Source organism: Candoia aspera, chromosome 5 (genome assembly GCF_035149785.1).
Source record: "Candoia aspera isolate rCanAsp1 chromosome 5, rCanAsp1.hap2, whole genome shotgun sequence".
NCBI lineage: Eukaryota > Metazoa > Chordata > Lepidosauria > Squamata > Boidae > Candoia > Candoia aspera.
The window spans coordinates 12,211,557-12,232,465 of NC_086157.1; the positions used below are offsets into that span (position 1 = coordinate 12,211,557).

General features: G+C 40.5%; 1 protein-coding gene across 6 annotated transcripts in view; it reads left to right on the plus strand.

Annotated features, from left to right (window-relative positions):
• FGFR3 (fibroblast growth factor receptor 3) overlaps positions 1–20,909 on the plus strand; it is a 74,317-nt gene that overhangs the window by 24,163 nt on the left and 29,245 nt on the right. For all 6 annotated transcript variants that reach the window (XM_063304600.1, XM_063304601.1, XM_063304598.1 and 3 more), the window contains exons 3-5: positions 2,349–2,612; positions 12,800–12,862; positions 18,591–18,760. In XM_063304600.1, the coding sequence (XP_063160670.1) occupies positions 2,349–2,612; positions 12,800–12,862; positions 18,591–18,760 (497 nt within the window). The remainder of the gene's footprint in view (positions 1–2,348; positions 2,613–12,799; positions 12,863–18,590; positions 18,761–20,909) is intronic.

The window sequence follows — 20,909 nt, forward strand, 5'->3', positions numbered from 1 at the left end:
CATACTTCTTAAAAGTTGTCTTTTACTTGCTGTGCAAAAAATGCGGGCTATCTATGCATGGAAACTGATGGTAATTTTCAGTAGTTGTGCACTGGAGAATAAATTTCACACTGAAACTAGGACAGTTGTAGTTGGAATGACAATTAATGTGCAGTGAGCATAATCCCAGTTGGAAGCTGGTTTTTGAATTGAGTAAAGCCCCTAGCTCTTTTTTTCTCCCAGCCCCCTTTTCCTGGTTTGGCCCTAGATATTGGCTCTGGACTGTGGTGGCTTCCGTTTTAATTAGCTTGCCAAGCAAAAGTTCGGTCATTGTGTCCTTTTGTTGAATTATCCAAAGGTTGTTCTTTTTCATAATGAAGCTTTTGGGACTCCGGGATCCTGCACTTTCGTCTTGAGATATTGGATGCCAGCTGTCTTGAGTGAAGATTTAATCTAAGGGGTGACAAAAGGGCAGGCGAACACATAAGAATTGAGAACATTTATCTACAGAATTGGTTACTGAAGGGGGAAGAGTGGGATGAAAATGACCCTACACAAAGTGACATATAGCAAACAGCGTGTTAATCATGTTTTGAGTACTGAAAAATTAAGGAGAGATGGTGGGCGCTAAATCTTGTCTCAAACTATTACGTAAGGCTTCCAGTGCTTGCTTTTGAAATGAAGTTTAAGAACAACAGTGTCTTTTTAATGTGGCTGAGACCATGGTCAGCAAGACAAAGGTGCCCCTTTAGTCTCTCTTTGGAGCTGTCATGTCCCTCCACCAACAGACACAACGTGAGAGAAAAACTTCCAACAGATGTTTTAAATTTAAAATTTATTATGGCACATGCTTTCTGTGACACGTTTTAATGGCATCAGCAGTCCTTTGAGTTCTTCCACACAGTTGGTCAGTGAGCCTCAGGTATAAGGGAAAATGGCAACAGTGTGGCAGCAGGCTTCACCCTTGCCCCATACTTTCCCATGGATATCTGCAGCAGGTCCATGCACCTTGAGACCTGGAAGGAAGGGAAATGAGGGCAGAACCTCCAGCACATCCATCCCCTTGTGACAGTCCATTGGTCGCTTGGAAGAGTGCCAGTGACTTTTGAAGACAACTTTAGAGAATGCTCGTTGTGAAATATGACTTGTACCCCTATGGCTCTTGAGAAAGCACCAGTGAAATTATAAGCATTCATATCTGAGGTTTGGCCAACCTACTATCATGGGGTGTGCAGAGAACACACTTCAGAATGCTTCAATGGCCAAAACTGGGGTACCAGAAGGAGGATGAACTACTTGAGTTGCCCTGGCTGAGATCTGATCCAATCCAATTTGTTCTCTCATGGGTTAGCATGGAAGATTGGCACAGGAAAATATGTAGCTTCCATTTTTTTCAGAAAAATACAGTGAATTTATAGGCAACTTATAATCTCATGAGAGGATAATTTATTGTCCTCAGTGCAGAGATTTTCAAACATGTTGAGTATTGTTCTTCCATTGTTTCAGTTTCACTGAAACTGGTCCAAGGTGTTTTGAACTATGTGCCTTTAAAAACTTACTGTAAGGGGCAGGATCGTGTGTCCAGAAATAGAATTTCAGAAAGTGATGAATGAAAAAGATCACACAAGGCCACCTTCTTCTTATTGAAACAGTTATGCCATTTAGCATATTGCCTTTTGGATGTTAGACAGAGGTCCTTCCCAACCCTACGGCTTAATAGCTTGGTAGCTATGAAATTCTTGGTAAATTTGATGGACTGCAGGATTTGTGAAATCCATGCATGAAAAGCAATTCTTTAATTATGGGGAGAAAAGCCATCTCTATATACTTGAGAGTCATATTTCTTATGAGGCGCATGTTCTACAGATCAACCTTGGAGTGGAAAAGCAATTTATAGTAGAGAAGATAGGAAGTAGGAGCTGGAGGAAGAAGGAAAGGGGTGATAGAGAAGATATGCAATTTTAGGAAGTAGGTTGGGAAGATGGAAGGGAGGTGAAGTGTGTACAGGATTGGCTAACAAGATCTTTAAAAATCCAGATAAGAATTAAAGTGAGAGGGAAAATGAGCAGATGCAATGATAAGAAGGAAATAAGCAATCAAAGGCTAGGGATTGGAAGATAGTAGCTAGCTAAAAAGAAAGTTGTGGAAATCATTTGGAATAGTGCTCACCCACATAACCATGACATGATTGGATTGTCATGGAGAAAATCTATCTATGTGGGTGCTAAGAATCGATACGGACTTGATGGTCATAATCAGTCAGTCAATGATCTTATGGTGGCACACAATCAGTGCTGCTGTATATTCTGACTAATATATTCCAAAGGCTCAAGAACCTGATTATCTTTCTTAAAATATGTTTCTCATAGATGATTTAAGAAGTGAAACGGGTTTTCTCGAAGAGTTGGTGGTTGGAAGTGGTGATACGGTTGAACTTCAGTGCAATACTCCAGGCTCGTCTGTATCTCTCCTCTGGTATAAAGACGGTGTTGGGATTTCTCCTACCAATCGAACTCATATTGGTCAAAAACTATTGAGGATTATAAATGTGTCCTATGATGATTCAGGTCTATACAGCTGTAAGATGAGGCACTCGGTGGAAATGTTCAGGAACTTCACAGTCCGAGTGACAGGTGAGTCAGTTATTTCATTCTTATGTCTCCTTATGTATGTCATCTGATGGCCATAAATGTTTGAATTCCACCTCAGATTTTATTCAAAGTTTGCCTTCAACAAGGGATATCAGGTGACTCTTAGAATGGTTTTCAATATCCAGGGGGAGTGGGGGGAGTATTGAATTGGATCTTTGAGACTGTGGTCTTTCACTTGAGCATTTGGTTTTACTCATGTTCCAACTTGGTATTGAAACAACATGTCTTTGACTGCCAGGGTGGTCTGTGTGAAAGACCATTCAGTCTAGCTAACTAATTAACATTTCACATGTCCTGTGCTGGGCAGCCTTCTCCCTGGCAAGAATCAGCATTTGCCATCTATGCTAGTAGAAGGGAGATACAATAACATCTGAATGCAGGATCCGTTATGCCTGTGCCAGCTGGGGGATATTGAGCCTGTTACACATGTTCTATTGTGTTGATCGTTTCATATTGTTTGACACCCAGATTTAATAACCTCCTTATTGCTAAATTATCCTGGCAGGTCTGATGAGGAGAAAGTTTGCCTCTTTACTGGCAGATGTGACTGCAGAAATGCACAATTGGTATTGCTTTACAGGGTGAACTGTCTAGGCTTCCAGATCATTAAATATTTACACTTGTTCAATCCTGCTGAGTCACAGATAAGATTAACCAGTTTTCTTACATCTTTGTGAATTTTAATCTTTTTATTGTTTCACTTTTTGTATGGTGCTTTTTTCTGGTAAATCTGGGGTTTTTCGACAGCTAGTCTTTGACAGTAAATAAAGGTTATTCCCATTCCTTATGTTTGGATTCACACAAGTCTCTTGATCCTACTTAAAGACTTATTTTAAAGAGTTTTGCCTCAATGGCATGAGATTACTTTGGTCAAACCCTGCTTTGATCAAAAGGATTAATGTATATGTTTCTTCCATACTCTCAGATAAAGTTTGTTCTTCCTTTGGGTGACATTAGAGTGTACAAATCTTTTTTGACTGAGAGGATGCATTTTAGTAAGTAGAGGAGCAAGGACAAAGAAATGGGCAGGACCAGAACTGAATTTCATGGATTTCATTTTAGTTTGTATTTATTTATTAGATTTTTATCCCGTATTTTCCACCCAAGAGTTCAAGGTGGTATATGTCCTCCCAATTTCTCCCTGTGAGATTGGCTGGGCTAAGAAATGACAGCCCCCCAAGGTTGTCCCCAGTGAGCTTGGATGACTTGAACTCAAGGCTGACACTTGAACTAGGGTCTCCTGTATGCTAGTCCAATATTTGACCACTACACCACACTGGGTAATAAAATTATCCTTTGTGTATTTAATATTTTTCATCTGCAGCATATTAAAAAACATAATTCAACAGCAACTTTTGGAAGATCTCCCAAGAGCACACCCTACACCTGGAGTTTCACGTTATACGCCCTTGAGTGCTGAACTAAGGAAGTTAAGTTAGGTGATGGGAAAGGCTTTGGCCCAGGAGAGATCAGAAAAGTCACACACCAGGCATTTCTATAAAAATAATTTTATTTACAGAAAGCAAAACATATTTAAAAGCTTCTGCATTCTTACAGGCTCTCAGTGAGAGCTGCTCTACATGCCTATACAGAAGGGAAACTGAAACTAAAACAAGTCCAGGCAAGTTCTTTCCCCCAGGTGCAAAAATTAACATTCGAAAAGGGGACAGTTGAATTCAACCTCTTCATCCAGCCAAAATGATTAGTTACCATAGTAACCTTAATCTGTAGTAGAAAACATTAACAAAGCTTACTGTTCATGCAAGTTGTGGAATGCACTCTGTAAAATGGAAGGAGGGCAAAAAGGATTCAGGATAGTTGTATGAACATGTTATTCAAATCCAATTTTTATTCAAGTCGCAGCCCAGTGGGATCATAAAAGCATCCCACATGGGCACATGCAAACCAGTAGCAAATGTTCTCTGAGATACACTATATATGTCCACACACAAAGCAGTTACTGTATTAACCTAATTTTAAGGATTATAGAGTTCATGTTATTTCAAGCATCCTTTCACAGGTTTAGGGACACGGTGGCGCTGCGGGTTAAATCGCTGAGCTGCTGAGCTTGCCGATCAGAAGGTTGGCGGTTCGAATCCATGTGACGGGGTGAGCTCCCGTTGCTAGTCCCAGCTCCTGCCAACCTAGCAGTTCAAAAACATGCAAATGTGAGTAGATTAATAGGTACCGCTTTGGCGGGCAGGTAAGGGCGTTCCGTTTAGTCATGCTGGCCACATGACCACGGAAGTGTCTACGGACAAATGCCGGCTCTTCGGCTTTGAAACGGAGATGAGCACCGCCCCCTAGAGTCGGACACGACTGGACTTAATGTCAAGGGAAACCTTTACCTTTACCCTTCACAGGTATACCAGGACAGGGCATTTAAATACATGGTTCTGGAGGTCATGTAAATAACTTTATCAGTTTTATTGATCAGTTTTATTTAATTAATAATAGGAAATGTTATTAATTTTCTATTTTAAAAAACAGTACCGGTTTAGGAACCATAGTTAATTTGTTTGTAACCTGATCCAAATAGTTTGAATAACAAAAGTTTGAGTTTAACTGCCAAGAAACAGTCTGAACCAAACTCTTTTTCTAATTCTGCAAGTTTTTTAAAAGCTTCTTCAAAGCCAACATGATCCAGAGTAATAATATACATCTCTTTTGAGGGAGATGGGCGGTGACGAAATTTTATTTATATATATATATGTATATGTGTATATATGTATAAATATGTATATATATGTATATACATATATAAGATCTTAAACTAAGATCATCCCATAATGAAAGCTCCAAATGGTAAAAGGGTCAAAATTATATATGTGATTTAGTATTTCCATATGTATTTGCATTATTGTACAAGTATTGAAACTGATCCCCACCCCAGCAGGATCTTCAATACTTGTCAGGATTTCAGCAGGATTAGATAATAACTCCCAAGCTGAACCCAAGAGAATCTGAATTCTGAACTTCTTTATTCCATGCCATTCGGTGTTCTCTAAATTAATTTAAAATAACGTTATGGAATAAACAGAGGACAGCATCACATTGTAAATCAATCTTGAAGTGTAATCAGATTTATCTTTCCCCAAACACTCAGAAGATACTGGATCATCTGAATACATCTTCATTCATTTGCACAAAAACAGGGAATAAATTCAAATTTACCAGTTGAGGAGGAGTCCTAAGAGTTTTCCTACCAAGTGAAAACAAAGGAGTGAGAAAACAATCCCAAACCCTAGTATTTACAACTACGAAAAGTATTGCTATAACCCAGTGACATCAACCCCAATATACTACAAATTACAACATAACGAGACAGTACATGGATATGCATAATTGTGAATTCATGATTAATAAAATGAAAATAGGAATAAAAATGCCTGTCTATTCAACAGACCTTATCATCTGAACGTAGCAGACTGTTATCCTCTGGCCCCTGACCCAGCCATGAATGTTTCAGAATTTCTAATTATACTAGCAAGAAGTTCTGTGGCCAAGTTAAAAAGAATTGGTGAAAGATGGTGTTTGGGGGTGACATAAATTTAACCAAGAAGAGGGCACACCATTAGTAATCAACACTGATTTAAGGTAAACTATTTAAGGGGTAAACCAACTATCCGGACTATCAATTTTGAAGAAACTTTAAAGGCAACAATAACTGAGCCTTGTAATTAAAAAAAACCCCTATGCATTCTCTTATAGGTTTGGGATTGTTTCATGTCACATTCCCCTATCTTTTTCTCCTTTACAAAGTGGTATGGAATCATGTCATCTTGTAAAAGACACTCTTGAACATAAGATTTATTAATTGAGGTAGCCCAAAGTTAAGTCTGCTTTGCACATCCCCAGTTCTTTATTCCTCACCACCATGCATTAAGCGGTATTCTGCAAGTGACTTTAAGAGTATTGAAAGAAACAGTTCTCTGTTTACGGATGAATGCGTGAGGCGTAAAGAATGAAGAGGCATATACACTTTAGTTCCTTATTTAGACAAATGATTGGACCCCCTTTTGGATTTCCATGCCAGTAGGAATTGGAACTGGGGCAACCAGTAGCTTAATATGTTTGGTAAATGGTGCAAGACAAATCAGGAACCAAAGCACATTGTTGTTGCTGAATGAGAAAGATTTATACAATCTGAAGAGAAACCAGAGTGAAAGTGGAAGCAGAAATGTGTGTCTGTATTTGTTGCATTTATAACCCAACTTTTTTCAGAGCTCAAAGTTGATTAAGCTGGCTGCAGTTTTTTAAAATGTCAGCTGCTTAAACAAGGCAAGGCATCATCGGGACTGAAATCTAGCAGGTAACCTGTAGTCCTCAACAACCTAGGGGCAAGAATACAGCCTGAACCTTCATTCCAGTCAAAACACAACTTTGTTGCATGCAGGAAAGGAACCACTCCGGGCACATCTAGGACCTTGATTACCTATATCACAAGTAGGCTCCAAAATGTCTGTCACTTGCTTATTCAGAAAACAGTTGAGCTGCTGGCACCCATGTACCAGCAGGCAAATGGGTGAGGTTTTATGGTGTGTCACCTTAGCTTACCTTCAGCCAGCCATCTTGTTCATTTTGTAAGGATGTGGTTGGGGTTATGCTGAAGCTGGGACTTTTTTAAAAATTAAAGCCATCTTGTAAAAATCATAAGGCAGGAAACTAAGGAGGACATCTGCAAGCACATTGCTTACCCTTGGTCTGTGCGTTGTCATCAAAGCTTAGCTACTGAGGGCCCTCCCATTGTTTGCTGCCCTCATGAATTCCTGAATTTGTAATTGGTATCAATAGCTTTACATTAACATAATCTCCTTTTAATGAATTTCTTTGGCTTCACAAATAAGTCTGTATAAATTATTTTGGAACCTTTAAAAGTCATAGCTGAGGAAGCAAGCATTGTGACTGTAAATAAAGGCTTTCTCCACATCTCATTGGGAGACTGCATCAAAGCAGGGCTGGGCAGTGAAAACTTGCAATCATCTCCATTCTCCCCCCACACACAAAAATCCTGTTTTACTGCTGCAATGTATATCTCATGAAATGTGCAAAGGATTGTGTTAAATTAATATTTAACATACAGTAGTTGTTTAATATAGAGTTTTGTAGCAAGTACCCTCTTAGAAGTGGTTTAACTTTTAAAAGTCCTCCATTGGAGCCCCTGGGGGCATTTCAAAAAGGGGGGGACATTTCTGGAGGGAGAAATAGATAACCCTTTCCTCTGTGTACTCTGTCTCAAAAGCACCTCTCTATCCAGCCATTGGGCTTTTTTAATCTGCAGGAAATAAAGAGAGAATGAGACTAGATTGATAACAGGGACAACTGTAGGGGAGGGAATCAAAAAATCAAGATGGTGGTCACAACTGCACAATTGATGCCCCACCACTATTTTATACCTATGCAATGCATACCTGAAAAAAAGGGACAGGCATGCCATTATCTACTTTTCTGACCCCCTACCCCCAGAATCCCCTGGTCCATAAATTAATCCTGCCCATCCATGACCAGAAGGCTTTGCATGAGAAATATGGCACTTTTGGTTGAAAGCGTCCGCTTTTTCATCATAATTCATGGGGTGCACATCCATCAGCAAAAACCACAGGGAAATCTGCCTCCACAGATCTGCCTTCCCTCTTCTTTTCACATTGCTCTATGCAAAAAGTGTATTGATTTGCTGATTATCTGCATGACCCCAGCAAAAGTAAACAAGAATGGGAAGATAAGCGCCCTGAACAGAACAAAGAAAGGCCATGAAACTGAGTAGGACAATTAACAGGCTCTCAGACATGAAAGATAGGAAGAAGGCCATGGTATTATGCGCACAAGTCCTGATTTTATCATTTTATCAGTGCAGTGGGGGAGAGCTCATTGTTTTCACCGATTCCCCAATTTTTTTGGGAAGGGGGGAATGAGTGAAGTCCCAAGTTCTACTGGATATTTTTTTCCCCAGACCTTCAGATCTTTAGGGGCAGCAATATTCAAAAACATTTTGCAGCAAAACTAATCCAAAAGGAGCATAGGCAGGATGGACTAGAGGGATGCAGATCTGGAACAAGCATAGAATCCTCTTTTTCTTCCTGAAACATGATTTCAACATAGTGTAGGCCTCTGGTGTGGGCAAACCAGACATCTCATTACAGAAGGGAGGAACCCACAGTCCCATGGATGAGCCCAAACAAATAACGTTGCCGTGTTTAGATAACCAAATCTCCGTTTTTGGTAGCATCAGTGTGGAAAACGGGGAGTTCACCAGGACTCTAAGCACATCTTAATGAAAATTAAGCTCTCTCGGCTTCTAAATTACTATTTCAAACTGAAAACTTAATGCTTAATTTAAAAAGCGCTTTGTGGAAACTTTTCTGCTTTGTATGACATAATGGAACTGCGACCATAGAGAGAGAAAAGAAATACTATAATAATACATTGCTGGCACACCCTCCCTTTAAATGTTGAGGCTTCTTAATATTTCCAAAGCCTCTGTAAGCAAACACATTCACATGTTCTTGACAGGAGTCTCTAGAAATAGTTTCAGGTGGCTACAGATCGAAATCAGCCCAGGTAGTTGCACTGGGACTGAGCATGCTTGCATTTCATTTAATATAGGGAATTCCAATAGTTTTCTTCATGGAAGGAATGTTTGTACTGAACACTGACCAGTAACCTATTTTAAATGACTTCAGCTCATTCCAGATTTGGAAAGCCAGATCACTACAATATGCTAACCAAGTGAAAAGTGTAACTTAACAACTTGAGAGTTAGAATGTTTATATTACTGACCTATTATTTCCTGTTAGATATTGTAAGTCAAGCAGCTGTTTACTAAAATCCAATCTGTGTCCATTCACGTAGCTCATTTTTAATTTTGATTTCATTTTATCGTACATTATTTAATTTTATTCTTTCATTGGCTGGTTTTAAAATATTTTTCTAAGCTGTGAAAGCAGCCTTGCAGGTGACTGGCTATCCCTGTACAGTCAGTTTTCTGAAGAGAGGGTGGAAAAAGAATATGGGGGGGAATTAAAAAATAAAAATGGAATGGGTGGGAAAAGAGCACGGCGGGCTGATTTGAACCATGAACGGAAGCATTTCATTCTAATATTGGTTCAGAAGCAAAGGGGCCTTTTAAGACACAAGCTAGGGAAGGGTCCCTCAATTCTCCTAAGGACTGTAAAGAGCAGACTACCAGAAAAAAACAGATTTGATGCTTAAAACTAGGATTTTCATTCCTCAAATAGGAAACCAGAGCACCAGCAATATTTGGAGGGCCACAGACTGCCCATGACTGGTTGAGTGTGGGGTCTTCCAGGGAAGAAATGGTGAACTGAAGACCATTTTAGTTTATATTTTTATTGTTGCAGTTGTAATTTTTAATAAAATTACTATTGAAAAAATGACTGGTTGAGTGTGGTCAGCTCAAAGAAATATTGTGGGATTAGATAGGCCCTATCATGCTATAGAAAGTGAATGTAGATATTGTTTGGCGTACTGGTAATGTGGGGGGATGAGGTCCATTTTCCACCTAGAAATGGATTTAAATTGGATTTTTTTTTTTATCCTCCTCCTCCTCCCAACTAAACGGGCAAACAGGAGAGCTGCTGGGACACATTTTTTGATGAGGGAAGTAGCAGGGGAAAACTGTAAGTTCAGACTGTGGCAGACATTGGGAGAAGGAATCTGGGGATCTGATACCCAGTAATGGTTGCAGATGCAGTTTTCCAGTCCAGGGGCAAAAAGAAATGGTAGATTTTATGAACTGTCAACCTATATTACAGGAATAGGGTAAGTTTTACTCCTTAAGTCGTGCTGCCAAATAAATAAGCATTTTGTAGTACAGCGGGCATAGGATAGCATTCAGCATTCAGGAACAAAATCAAATCTCAGCTGGTGGCAGGACTTGGCCAACCTTGTCTGAGCTTGGAAGCTCATCAGCACTGGCTTTCGAAGGGAGACCACTAGGAGATTCTAAAGCTGTACTCCAGAATGGGAAGTCAGAAAACCATGGCAAGCTACTTTCAACAGGCTGCCAAGAAAACTGCCCCGTTGTCACCAGGAATTTATCTTTTTAGAAATAAAATAAAACAAAATCAAGACATGCAAACAAAACAAAAGGCAAACTGATGAGAAATGGAGTATTTTCTTCAGCAGCTGGTATAGCAGGCAAGCAAGTCCCTGGTGGTCTGTGGTTTAAACTGTAGGATTAACCTAGTATTAAATTAAAGAAGGGACTAACCGACTTCCTCCGTTGTTGCCTGTGATAGTCAGAGGCAAATGTGACCAGAACCTGAGAGGGCACAACAGGGCCGCAACTGGGGGGGGGGGGGGGAAGCAGGGCATGTGTCCGGGCACCGCGCTGGGGGGTGCCAAAATGAGCGCAGAATCCATGTTTGCCCTGGGTGACAGAGACCCTAGTTGCGGGCCTGGGGCACAACAAGAAATGTGGATGTGAAGGAATGGCCAGTGGCTCCTCCATTGCAGAAACCTGGATTCCCTGCTCAGTGGCTGCAGCTAGCGTTCTCTCACAGCAGAGAAGGGCTTAATTGACTTTTGGGTGCTCAGGAATTCACTCCTGGAGGGAAGGGATCTTGTAACTCCCCCCTGGTTCTTTGCTATAAAAAGCCCAGCTGCATTTGGCCCCCCCACCCCCCCCATCCCATTTTTTTCCCACTGAAAGCTTGAGCGTGTGTAGAGAGAGAGAAACTAACTGGGCAGCAGAAGCCTAACGAGGATACATAAGTCTTGCTTTTAACTTTCTCTTGTCTTGCATTCTTCTGAAAGTCCATTCTCATATAGGAATCCTCCCATTTCTTCCTGTCTGCATTTTAAATGGTTTAAGTACATTTGTCTAATTTCCCTGTTTTCTGGTGTTGGCAAGATGTTAAAAAATATTATCATGTATACCAGCCTTTCTCAACCTTTTGACCCAGGAGGAACCCTTGAAATATTTTTCAGGCCTCGGGGAACCCCTGCACATTCAGGCTCAAACATAGGCCAGAGGTTAAAAAATAATTATATTCATTTCACATGTAGGCCTGTATATATGCATTAACAGTGTTCTTTAACTAAAAATAAAGAATGAAACTTACCTCTTTAATGTGAAGTTGCCCAGACTTGAAATACTTTTTTAAATAAATTGTGATCTCCCAGAGAACCCCAAGTGACCTCTCGTGGGACCCTAGGGGTCCACAGTGCCCTGGTTGAGAAACCCTGAGATATAGGATCATTTCCTCTATGGACCCCTTAATTGGTAATCTCCCAGCCTGTTGCAGCTTCTTTACCACTACTGTTTGGGTGACTTTCTAGGAATAGAGCCCTATCCATCTCATGCAGGTCACCACAGGTAGAAAGGCCTTTGAACTTAACATGCAGTTGCATGTGAACAACAACAATAGAATCTGAGGGGTTCCCCCTGAGTGTGTGGGACCCCTAAATTTTCTTACAGAAGTGTTTCATCATAAAAAGATCAAACATGTTCACTTAACACTACTCTACATAACGAACAAGCTTAACAAAGTCCACTATCTGACTTTTACTGCATTGTGATAGAGTCGGCTGCTATAGGATTTTACAATACAAGCAGACAAATAAAAATGTTCCTTATACTGTGTCAAGGCACAGTCCAAACAAAACAAAACAAAAAATCAGTCAATAAAAACTAAGGAACTAGAAATTAGTTCCTTATGCTGCCAAAACTATTCAGTGGTGACTACCAAAGATTTATAGATAAATTATAGCAGTCTTCACCAAAGCGGTGAATGCCAGATGTGCTGGGCTACAGTTTTGTCAATCATAGCCACCATGATTTTATTGATTTTAGATAATAGTGATCCCCAGATCAGGATTATCAGACAGTAAGGCAACACATCAGACAAATGACTTAAGACATAGATTAGATAAACCCGTCTGGATTGAATAAATCTGCACACTGTGGGGTGCCACAGTTGTAAAAACTTGGTGGCGTTTTGTATCTTGGCCATATTTGGAGACTTGTGATGAGGCCATGAATAAAATAAAACTTAATTCAAAAAATCTTTTCTATATTGAAAAAATATTTGCCAAGGTCCCGCTAGTTACATGTTCTGATGAGTACGAAAGTTTTTGCAAAGGTACATAGACTACATTCAGAATTTTACTTTTGGAAACCATTTTCATCTTTTCCTTTCCGTTTCAAGAAACCCCATCATCTGGTGATGACGAAGATGATGACGACGATGATGATGACTCTGAAGACAGAGGTAAATATTATGTAGAGAAGCAAAGCTTGATATAGCCGGTATTTATAAAAGCCAGTGCTGAATCAGATCCATCTAATAAAGCATTTTCTGTTTACCTCTCTGGGATTTTCAGGGTGTTAAGAGAAAGTCGGTTGTGCTGTCTTTCAGCACCTTGGGGGGAAATATTTGCCCAGAAGAAATACCCAAAGAGAATTGGAGCAATGCTGTTCTGTCTTTTAACTTCTTCCCTCTGCCTCTTTAAATCTGGGGAAGATTTCTGCAGGGGAAGAAACCTCCTGCCTTACTATTGGTGAAATAATTCTGGATTCCCTGCAGGGCTTTGAATGAGTTCCATTTTCCCCCAGTTTCTGGTGCTACAGCACACAAACCTCTGTTTTCCCCCTCTCATTATTTAACGCTGATCCATGATTCCTCAACAGCTGAATTATCCAAACACAGAGTTGTCTGATGCTGTTGACTCAGAATAGGCGACGTTTCAGCAATCTATTGTAAATGCAGCATTGGATTTTTATTTTGTTTTATCCACTTGCCAGCTATTATAGAGCACATGCATACAGAAAAGAAGGCCTAGGAATACAGAGGAGGAATAGTTACAAGTCAGTTGGCAATAGATCCAGCAGCTCATAAATGAAGGTAGCAGATTACTGGAGTCTGTGGAACAGGAGGTCAGATTGCCATTTTGCTCGGGTGCAAAGGAAGGAAACATTTAATTATTGGCAGGAAGGTAGGAGATGGGTAGCAGGTAGCTGGTTATGAGTTGATAAGGCCGCAGCAGTTTACAACCCCTCTGGGTTACTCAAGTGCTGCTATCTTCCAGTTTGCAAGAACTGGGTGTCAGTAAAGTTTAATGTCTTCTTTTTAAAACACAATTTTTTATTTCTACCTGCCTCCATTCCCCTGAAGTTCATAGACAGGGTTGCTGTTCCTGAATGGTATGGGTCAGAAGAATCTGGGAGGGAAATTGGGCATTCATAAAGTCTGGAGTGTATTGGGACTTTTTCTTTTTCTTTTAAAAAAATTGAGGAGCATAAGTGGCCTTGCTGTTACCCAGAATGGTCTTGCCCGGTATTTCCAATCGTGCTACGTGGATGAACCACTGCTTTAGTAGGAGAACGTGTCTCACACTTAACATACTTGTATCTCTGTCTTCAGTAACACAAGTACCTTCACCCAGGTAGCAGGCATGATCAACCAACCCTTTCAGAATTAGAAAGTGAACCTTCGTCTTTTCTCCCATGTTGGACAATTCCATGTACACATACATAGACCCACACCCAAAACCACGGTTTGAATGATTTTTTAAAACTTTGCTAAGAATAGAAGAATTTACTTGGAGCATTTAGAAACATTTCCCTTCTTTTTCCCCCTCTGTTTCCTACTCCGCTCTCCCTGTAAAAATGACTGCTTGATTGGTGGGGCAAAAGCTGCTCTCCCCACCCCCATGCAAGCCTGTGAGTAGATAATACACTGAGTTTCTGCTTTTAAAACAGGAGAGCCTCTTGACTGCACTGGTAAACATGGCAACCTGCCTCCTCCCTCTCTTAGAAGTTAGCACTTGGGGAAGCTAAAATGGGCTGTGGTCAGCAGGTGCCTCCATTAGAGGGAATAAACGGATGTGGATGAAAGCTGTGGAGCTGGGGGGAAGAGTTCCTGTGCCAGAAAGCTGATGCCCACTGGGCTGCCAAGGGAACCCTGGCACAGGGATAACCCAGCCTATTCCTACATTCCTCTCCTGCTTTTCCTAGTTGGCCTATTCCTCCCCTCTCCTGCTTTTCTGCTTCGTAGCAGTCACAGTATTTATTCAGGAACGTCCTTGATGCCAGGGAAAGGGAAGCCATTGTTTAGGCAGAGGTCTTTTTAAAAATAATTTTTAAAAAAGAGTTTCATTAGTGTCTTACAGATCTCCCTGGGCAGCGTTAGTCTGGAGAAAGGTTTGTCATTTAACAATAAATGTTTGCAAAAATGGCAAGGAGAGGCATTGTCTATTTAAGGAATAGCAGTGTTGTTGGTCTTGCTCATATACTGGTAGTTGAAGCGCAGATTCGTTCCCAGGTACATCCCATCTGACACCCTTTTAAAGAATGCAAGCATAAAATCTCAGGGAGGCTTTCGAGGGGATTAGTTAAAACAAGTGAGATAGGATGCTTTGCAAGGTATAGGCATCACATGGTAATGTTCCCATGTAATTACTTGGTTCACCCAGACTGAATTATTGCGCTGTCATATTGCACACATGTGCAATTATTGCATGCATGTCATATACCAGCATGACACACAGCCTCAGGTTGATGGTTTGCAGCTGTGGATTAGCAAAAAATGTGTCTGCACAAGTGTGCACAAGACGGTAGTACTGAACCAGCAGTCCAACACTTCGCTGTAATGTAGTAACTTTATTGATTAGTCAAATGACCATATCAGAAAGTTGGGCATCAGCCAGTATAAGATATAAAATATAAAATATGATACCATAAAACAGCTAAAATACAGTAAAATTAGCTAAAATATACTAGGGTAAGATAAAATACAATAGGGTAAAATAGAGATAAAATTGTAAGATAAAAATGCAAGATGTAATAAAACAAGTAATAAAACAGAGAAACAATGTGAGTTTAAATAAATTCATCACCTTTACATGCCACCCCAATGTGTTCTATAAATTGCGTTCTCAGTTGGACAGCCCTAACTATAAACTTAACAGTTCTATTGACCACATACATATTTGTGCCCTGGAGGAAGTAACTTAGTCTTTTGTTACGGTCCCAGTATGTGGTTCTGTCGATTAATGTCTGAAGGTACCGAGCCCTTGCTGGGGCATATAGTCGGCAGTTAATCAGGACATGTGCAATGTCTTCTACTTCGGGTGCTCCACAAGCACATGTCCTCTCAAGGTAAGGCACTTGGTGGAATCGTCCGTATTTGACCATAGAATCTAACTACTCAGATCTTGCTCTAGTAAGAGCTATCCTATGGTATTGAGTCAGACCCATTGTCAGGTATGCTGTAATGAAGGAACTTGTTATGTTAGCCTGCTGATCATAGGTAAACTTCCACATAAGCACTCTTAGAAATGAATACTTTTTGTTTTCTTGCTTTTCTCCTCAGTTTCCATACTTTTTTTTTTTGAGGTGTCTGTACATGAACAACCTTGGAAGATTCATGAGCTGTGATTCAGCCTCACAGGGCCATAAATGACATCTCCAGAAGGGTGGTAAACCACTGGATGGAGCAGGGCCAACATTTGGGAACTGGTTTGAGGGAGATGTTAAGGATAAAAATGGGAAAACAGGAAGCCTTTTGGGCCAAACCATTGACTTTCCCCCCTGAAACCCTGCCACGAAGGCCCCAAATGCCATTTTCAGGCCATTTTATGAGCCATGTTTGGCAGCCTGATCTTGGGGTACTGGAGGCCATATGCAAACTCTGAACTGCCCATCCTTGTTTTAGAAGTAAGATTTTGGGAAGGAACTGCTTTCATATTCTCCCTGAATATTTTCTAGGTCATCTCTGAAATGTTCTCACTGAGTTGAGTGTCTGTTTCTTATTTTAGTCATCTTCTTTCTCTCTGTTCTTTTTAACTTTTTTGCTAGACATCTACAGATGTCCTGGGTGCTTTTTTTTTTTTTTTTTGCCTTATCCTTCCTGTAGGCTTCTAGCCAGAAGATTGGCTTCAGAAAGTATATGTTGCATGGTCCTAAACTTTCAGCTGTAGATGGCATTTCATGTTATTTTTCTGATTGGGCAGGAGACATACTGTCCAGATGTGTCTATGTTCTCAGCATTTTATCCAGCTGGCAAAACTAATCTTTGTGGCTTTGTGTTCATTGTGGGAATGTATCATGAAGTTTGCTGATTGTTCTCTGAAGCCAGCATCCCATGAAATTGCTTTAGGCCTGTACTTGAATTGACTATTAATTGGCAAATCTCACAGCTAGATCTCTTGCCAGTAATTATAGCTGCTCCAATCATTTTCTTTGTTGGGACTGTTGGAGCCAACTCAGCAGATTAGCTGCCCCCTTCAGCTGATGGCTCCACACCATGATCTTCTGACCCCAAGAAGGTCACATTTCTCATCCATCATCTGAGATTCAGCTTTGATCACTAAGGGATAAAGAAGGGAATGCTTCAAGTCTGCTTATTTACTTCTGTTGACTCACGGGGTTCACTCATGATTACAGTTTGATTGTAGTATCAGCTTTTCACTTGAAATTCCAGCCTGAAATTTTATTCTGTGCTAACTAAGAGGGACAGCACAAAAGCTATCAGGCTTGCATGGTGCATTGCTCATCCTTCTGAGAAAAGCTTGCTCCATTCTTAGACAATCACCCAAAGGATCTCTGAGGTAAAAACCTAATCTTGCAAAGAACCTTTGCTTTCAAGTTCTTGACTGAAGGAAGACAACTTATTATCAGGTCAAAAGATCTGGCCCAGAGCTGATGTTCCATGGTACAGATCTCCCTTTCAATGAAGACAGCTTCCTAAATACATACATTGATAATGCTTTAGACAGAATGTAAAAGTTGAGGACTGTAGCACAAATGTGGAATTTCTCCCTTTAGCCACAATAACCCTGCTTCCTTGTTTCTAATGTAACAGTTCCCAAAGTTGTTGGCCAAAGTCTCACTCAGGTCAACTTGTCAAAATTTAAAAGGACTCCTTGCTGCGCCAGGGTTGACAAGAACATTTTTCCATGCAAACTAGCCTTGCACCAAAGCCACGGTATCCTTGTTCCTTTCAATGGCAGTCCGTATAACAACGGAAGTTCATACTTCTGTCATGTCTCATGGCTGTGCTGTAGAAGTCAGCACAACTGCTTCTCTCAGGATCGTGGGCTCTTCATAGACACTGCCCATTAGTCTGTAAGGATGCTGAACTGGCTTTCACCACAATGCTTAATCAGAAGAATTCTACTAGACCGTTGAAGGTACCTGCAAGGACAAGACACGGTCAGCCTTCTGGTGGCTAGGGACCATACCAAGGATTACAGTAGCAAGGTCATTTTTTAATTATTATTTTATTCCTCTTTTGTGGGAAGTTTTGGAGTTTTTCTTTGTATTAACCAACTTTAGGTTATTTTAGTGTCTTTCTTCCCTCAGAATGAGAGAAAATTGTCTCTTAATTTTCAGCAATAGTGGATAGAGGGATCTGTTGGGGTGCAAAAATGGGATTTGTGAGCCAACACTGGCAGCTTTGCACAGAAAATTCTCCTTCCTGGTATGGCCAAGGCAGTTATACAGCCTGCATGATCAACTTTCCTTTGCTAGTTATCTGCAACTCAGCACCAGCAATGCAGTAGTACTATCTCTGGATGTGCTGACTTGTCTTCTTTGCTTTGACCAATTCTCCATATGAGTGAACTTAACTATTCACCCATTTGTTGTACCAACACTAAAAATGAAAAAAAAAGTCAGTTTGTTTTCTGTAATTTTGACTTTTCAAGTAGCTATCTGTGCATTCACACAACCTTCTCTCCTCCTCTTCATCCTGCACTTAATTGCACACATGGGAGAAGTCATTTTACACAAGGATGGGTAAAATGTAATCCTCCAAACTCCCATCATCCTTCAGTTTTGATTATGCTGCTTTGGACTGCTGAAAGCCATTGTTCAATTGCCTTTAGAAGGCCATCCCTAATATATAGCTGGTTGAATTAAAACCCACTAGCTCAGTAGTTGAAGACCCACAGTCCTTTCCATCTGACATCTCCTGTCATTCTGCTTTGTATTTGTAGTTGCACCTTATTGGACCCATCGTGAGAGAATGGAAAAGAAGCTTTTGGCTGTGCCTGCTGCCAATACTGTTCGTTTTCGGTGCCCATCTGCTGGCAAGCCCCTTCCTTCCATATACTGGCTGAAAAATGGCAAAGAGTTCAAAGGAGAACACCGTATTGGAGGCATTAAAGTAAGGCATCATTTGTGGGTGGTATTTGGTGACCACCCAGCTTGCTTAAGATCCAGAATTGGTATACTCAGAGCTGTCCTTTCTTTTTCTCTGATGGGATAAATGAGAATAAATGAGTATAGGATAAATGAGCATAAGACACCCCCCCCACCCCCCATTTTCATACTGAAACTCAATGTGCTGACGAGTTGCTTGGGCATTATTTTTGAAATGCACCAGATGCTTCAGAAACTTGTAAATTAATCCCAGAGGTTATACCAGTAATGAACGTTGATGTGCAAAGCAAGTGGTATATTTTGTTTGTGTGTGTGTGTATTTGTTATATACTGCAGTGTGTTTTAGTGTGAACCTACTTAAATGTTAGTATTAAGTTTTCTAACATAAATCCCACTTAGCCAAAGTATGTTAGCTGGTGTCACAATCTGAATCCACTTGGCTGTATTATTCAAGAAAACACAGTTATTATGGATGTGCCAGAATGCTGTTGGATGTTCATTAACATATTTGCAAAGTTAATATTCTTATGATGCAAATGAGGGGCCAGAGTCTCGATGATAAAATGATTTGGATGATAAAATTCTTGCACACTCCATGTCATAAAACCCCACACAGTACTAGGCAGCATTTCTTCTCAGTAGGCACTCAGAGACATACTTTTTTCCTTAGTCATTTCAAGAAAAATGTGTTTCCTAAGTCATCGGCACAAAGTAAACCCCCAATATTGCATCACATTCTAATTTTTACAAGATTTCCATTTACTTTTGCAATCTTAATGTTCTTGAGATTTAGAACTTTAATGAAGCCATTTCAGCTTGCAAAATTAGTTGCAATATAGTGCTTTCATTCTGGTAAATAATAATAATTTTGGAACACAAATTATTAGAAATTCCAGCATGCAGAATTTGCTCATGTGATCAAGTTTAATCTGATTTCCTTATACTCTGTCCAGACCAGTACTGTGTTTCAGACATGAAAGTCACTTTCTGAAGATTATCTGGTGCTGGCTATTAAGTAGCTTTAGAAGAATTTTTCTGGGTGATAAAACAACCCTTCCAGACTGTTTTGATATAAGAAATTATTTTGTAGTGATTTTGAAGAGTCCTATCTTAACCTAGCTCTAAACGTATAACTTTCTATTCTATTGCAAATTTTTGGAAGTTACGATCATTCACCTTAAGTCATCAAATTCCTTCTTCCTTGATCCTTCTTTTAGTTGTCAGCATTTGCAAACTAAAGATTCAGGAAAGCCCTTTCTTTTCCCATAAGTCAGCTCATTTTCCCACAGTAGAGACAGGGCATTCTAGAGTAAGTATTTCCCTCCTACTTAATCCAGAAGCACAGCTAGAAAATGTTTGAAGAAACATCTCCTTTCCCAGTTCCAGACCTACCTTGTTCCTAAAAGCACACAGGCCTGTTGGGTCAACCTCAGAAATTTTTGCTGCTTTTCTTTTTCCTTTGCATCTTCTTTTCTTCTGGATTTCCAGTATTGCTACCAAGTTCCTGGACAGCAGCTGATGCTCAGAGATAAATCAGAGGACCTTTCTGGACCCAAGTCACAGGTCTAATTTCCAGTGGCATTTCAACACACCCTCCTGTGTCCCTGTGACACTCTCCACAGGAGACATCAGCTAATGTGGAAGCTGCCAAATCATTAACAGCTGCGCAAAGTTCCATCAGCAGTCCTCCAAGGAGCCGGATCATTTAAGCACTTTATGGTACAGAAGCTGACAGTGCCAAGCACCTGATTACCACCACTGCCATGGGAAGAGTGGCCTCCAATTTTTCATCTGGCTGCTCCAGGTATTTTATCTCCTCCAAGCACCTCAGCCTTCTGCTCCCCAGAGACTCCTGAGGAAGGCCATGGTGTGTCTTGGTCACCAAGAGGAACAATGACAGCAAGAAACATCTCCCCAACTGGATCAAACTTCAGGGAAGGGGAGGGGAGGGGAAAATGGTGCTACTTCACATTCCCGTCTTCCTCTACTCTTCCCTCAAAAGGCCTCCTTCAAGCTAGCTTGACAAGTGAAGGGAAAGTACCCTTTCTTCCCCTTTTAGCAATATGTCCACTAATGCCAAGATTAGGAGAAGAGCCACCAGATCAATACTGGAGATGAAGGGGGCTAGCAAGTTGCTAGGTTGGGCTGTATAC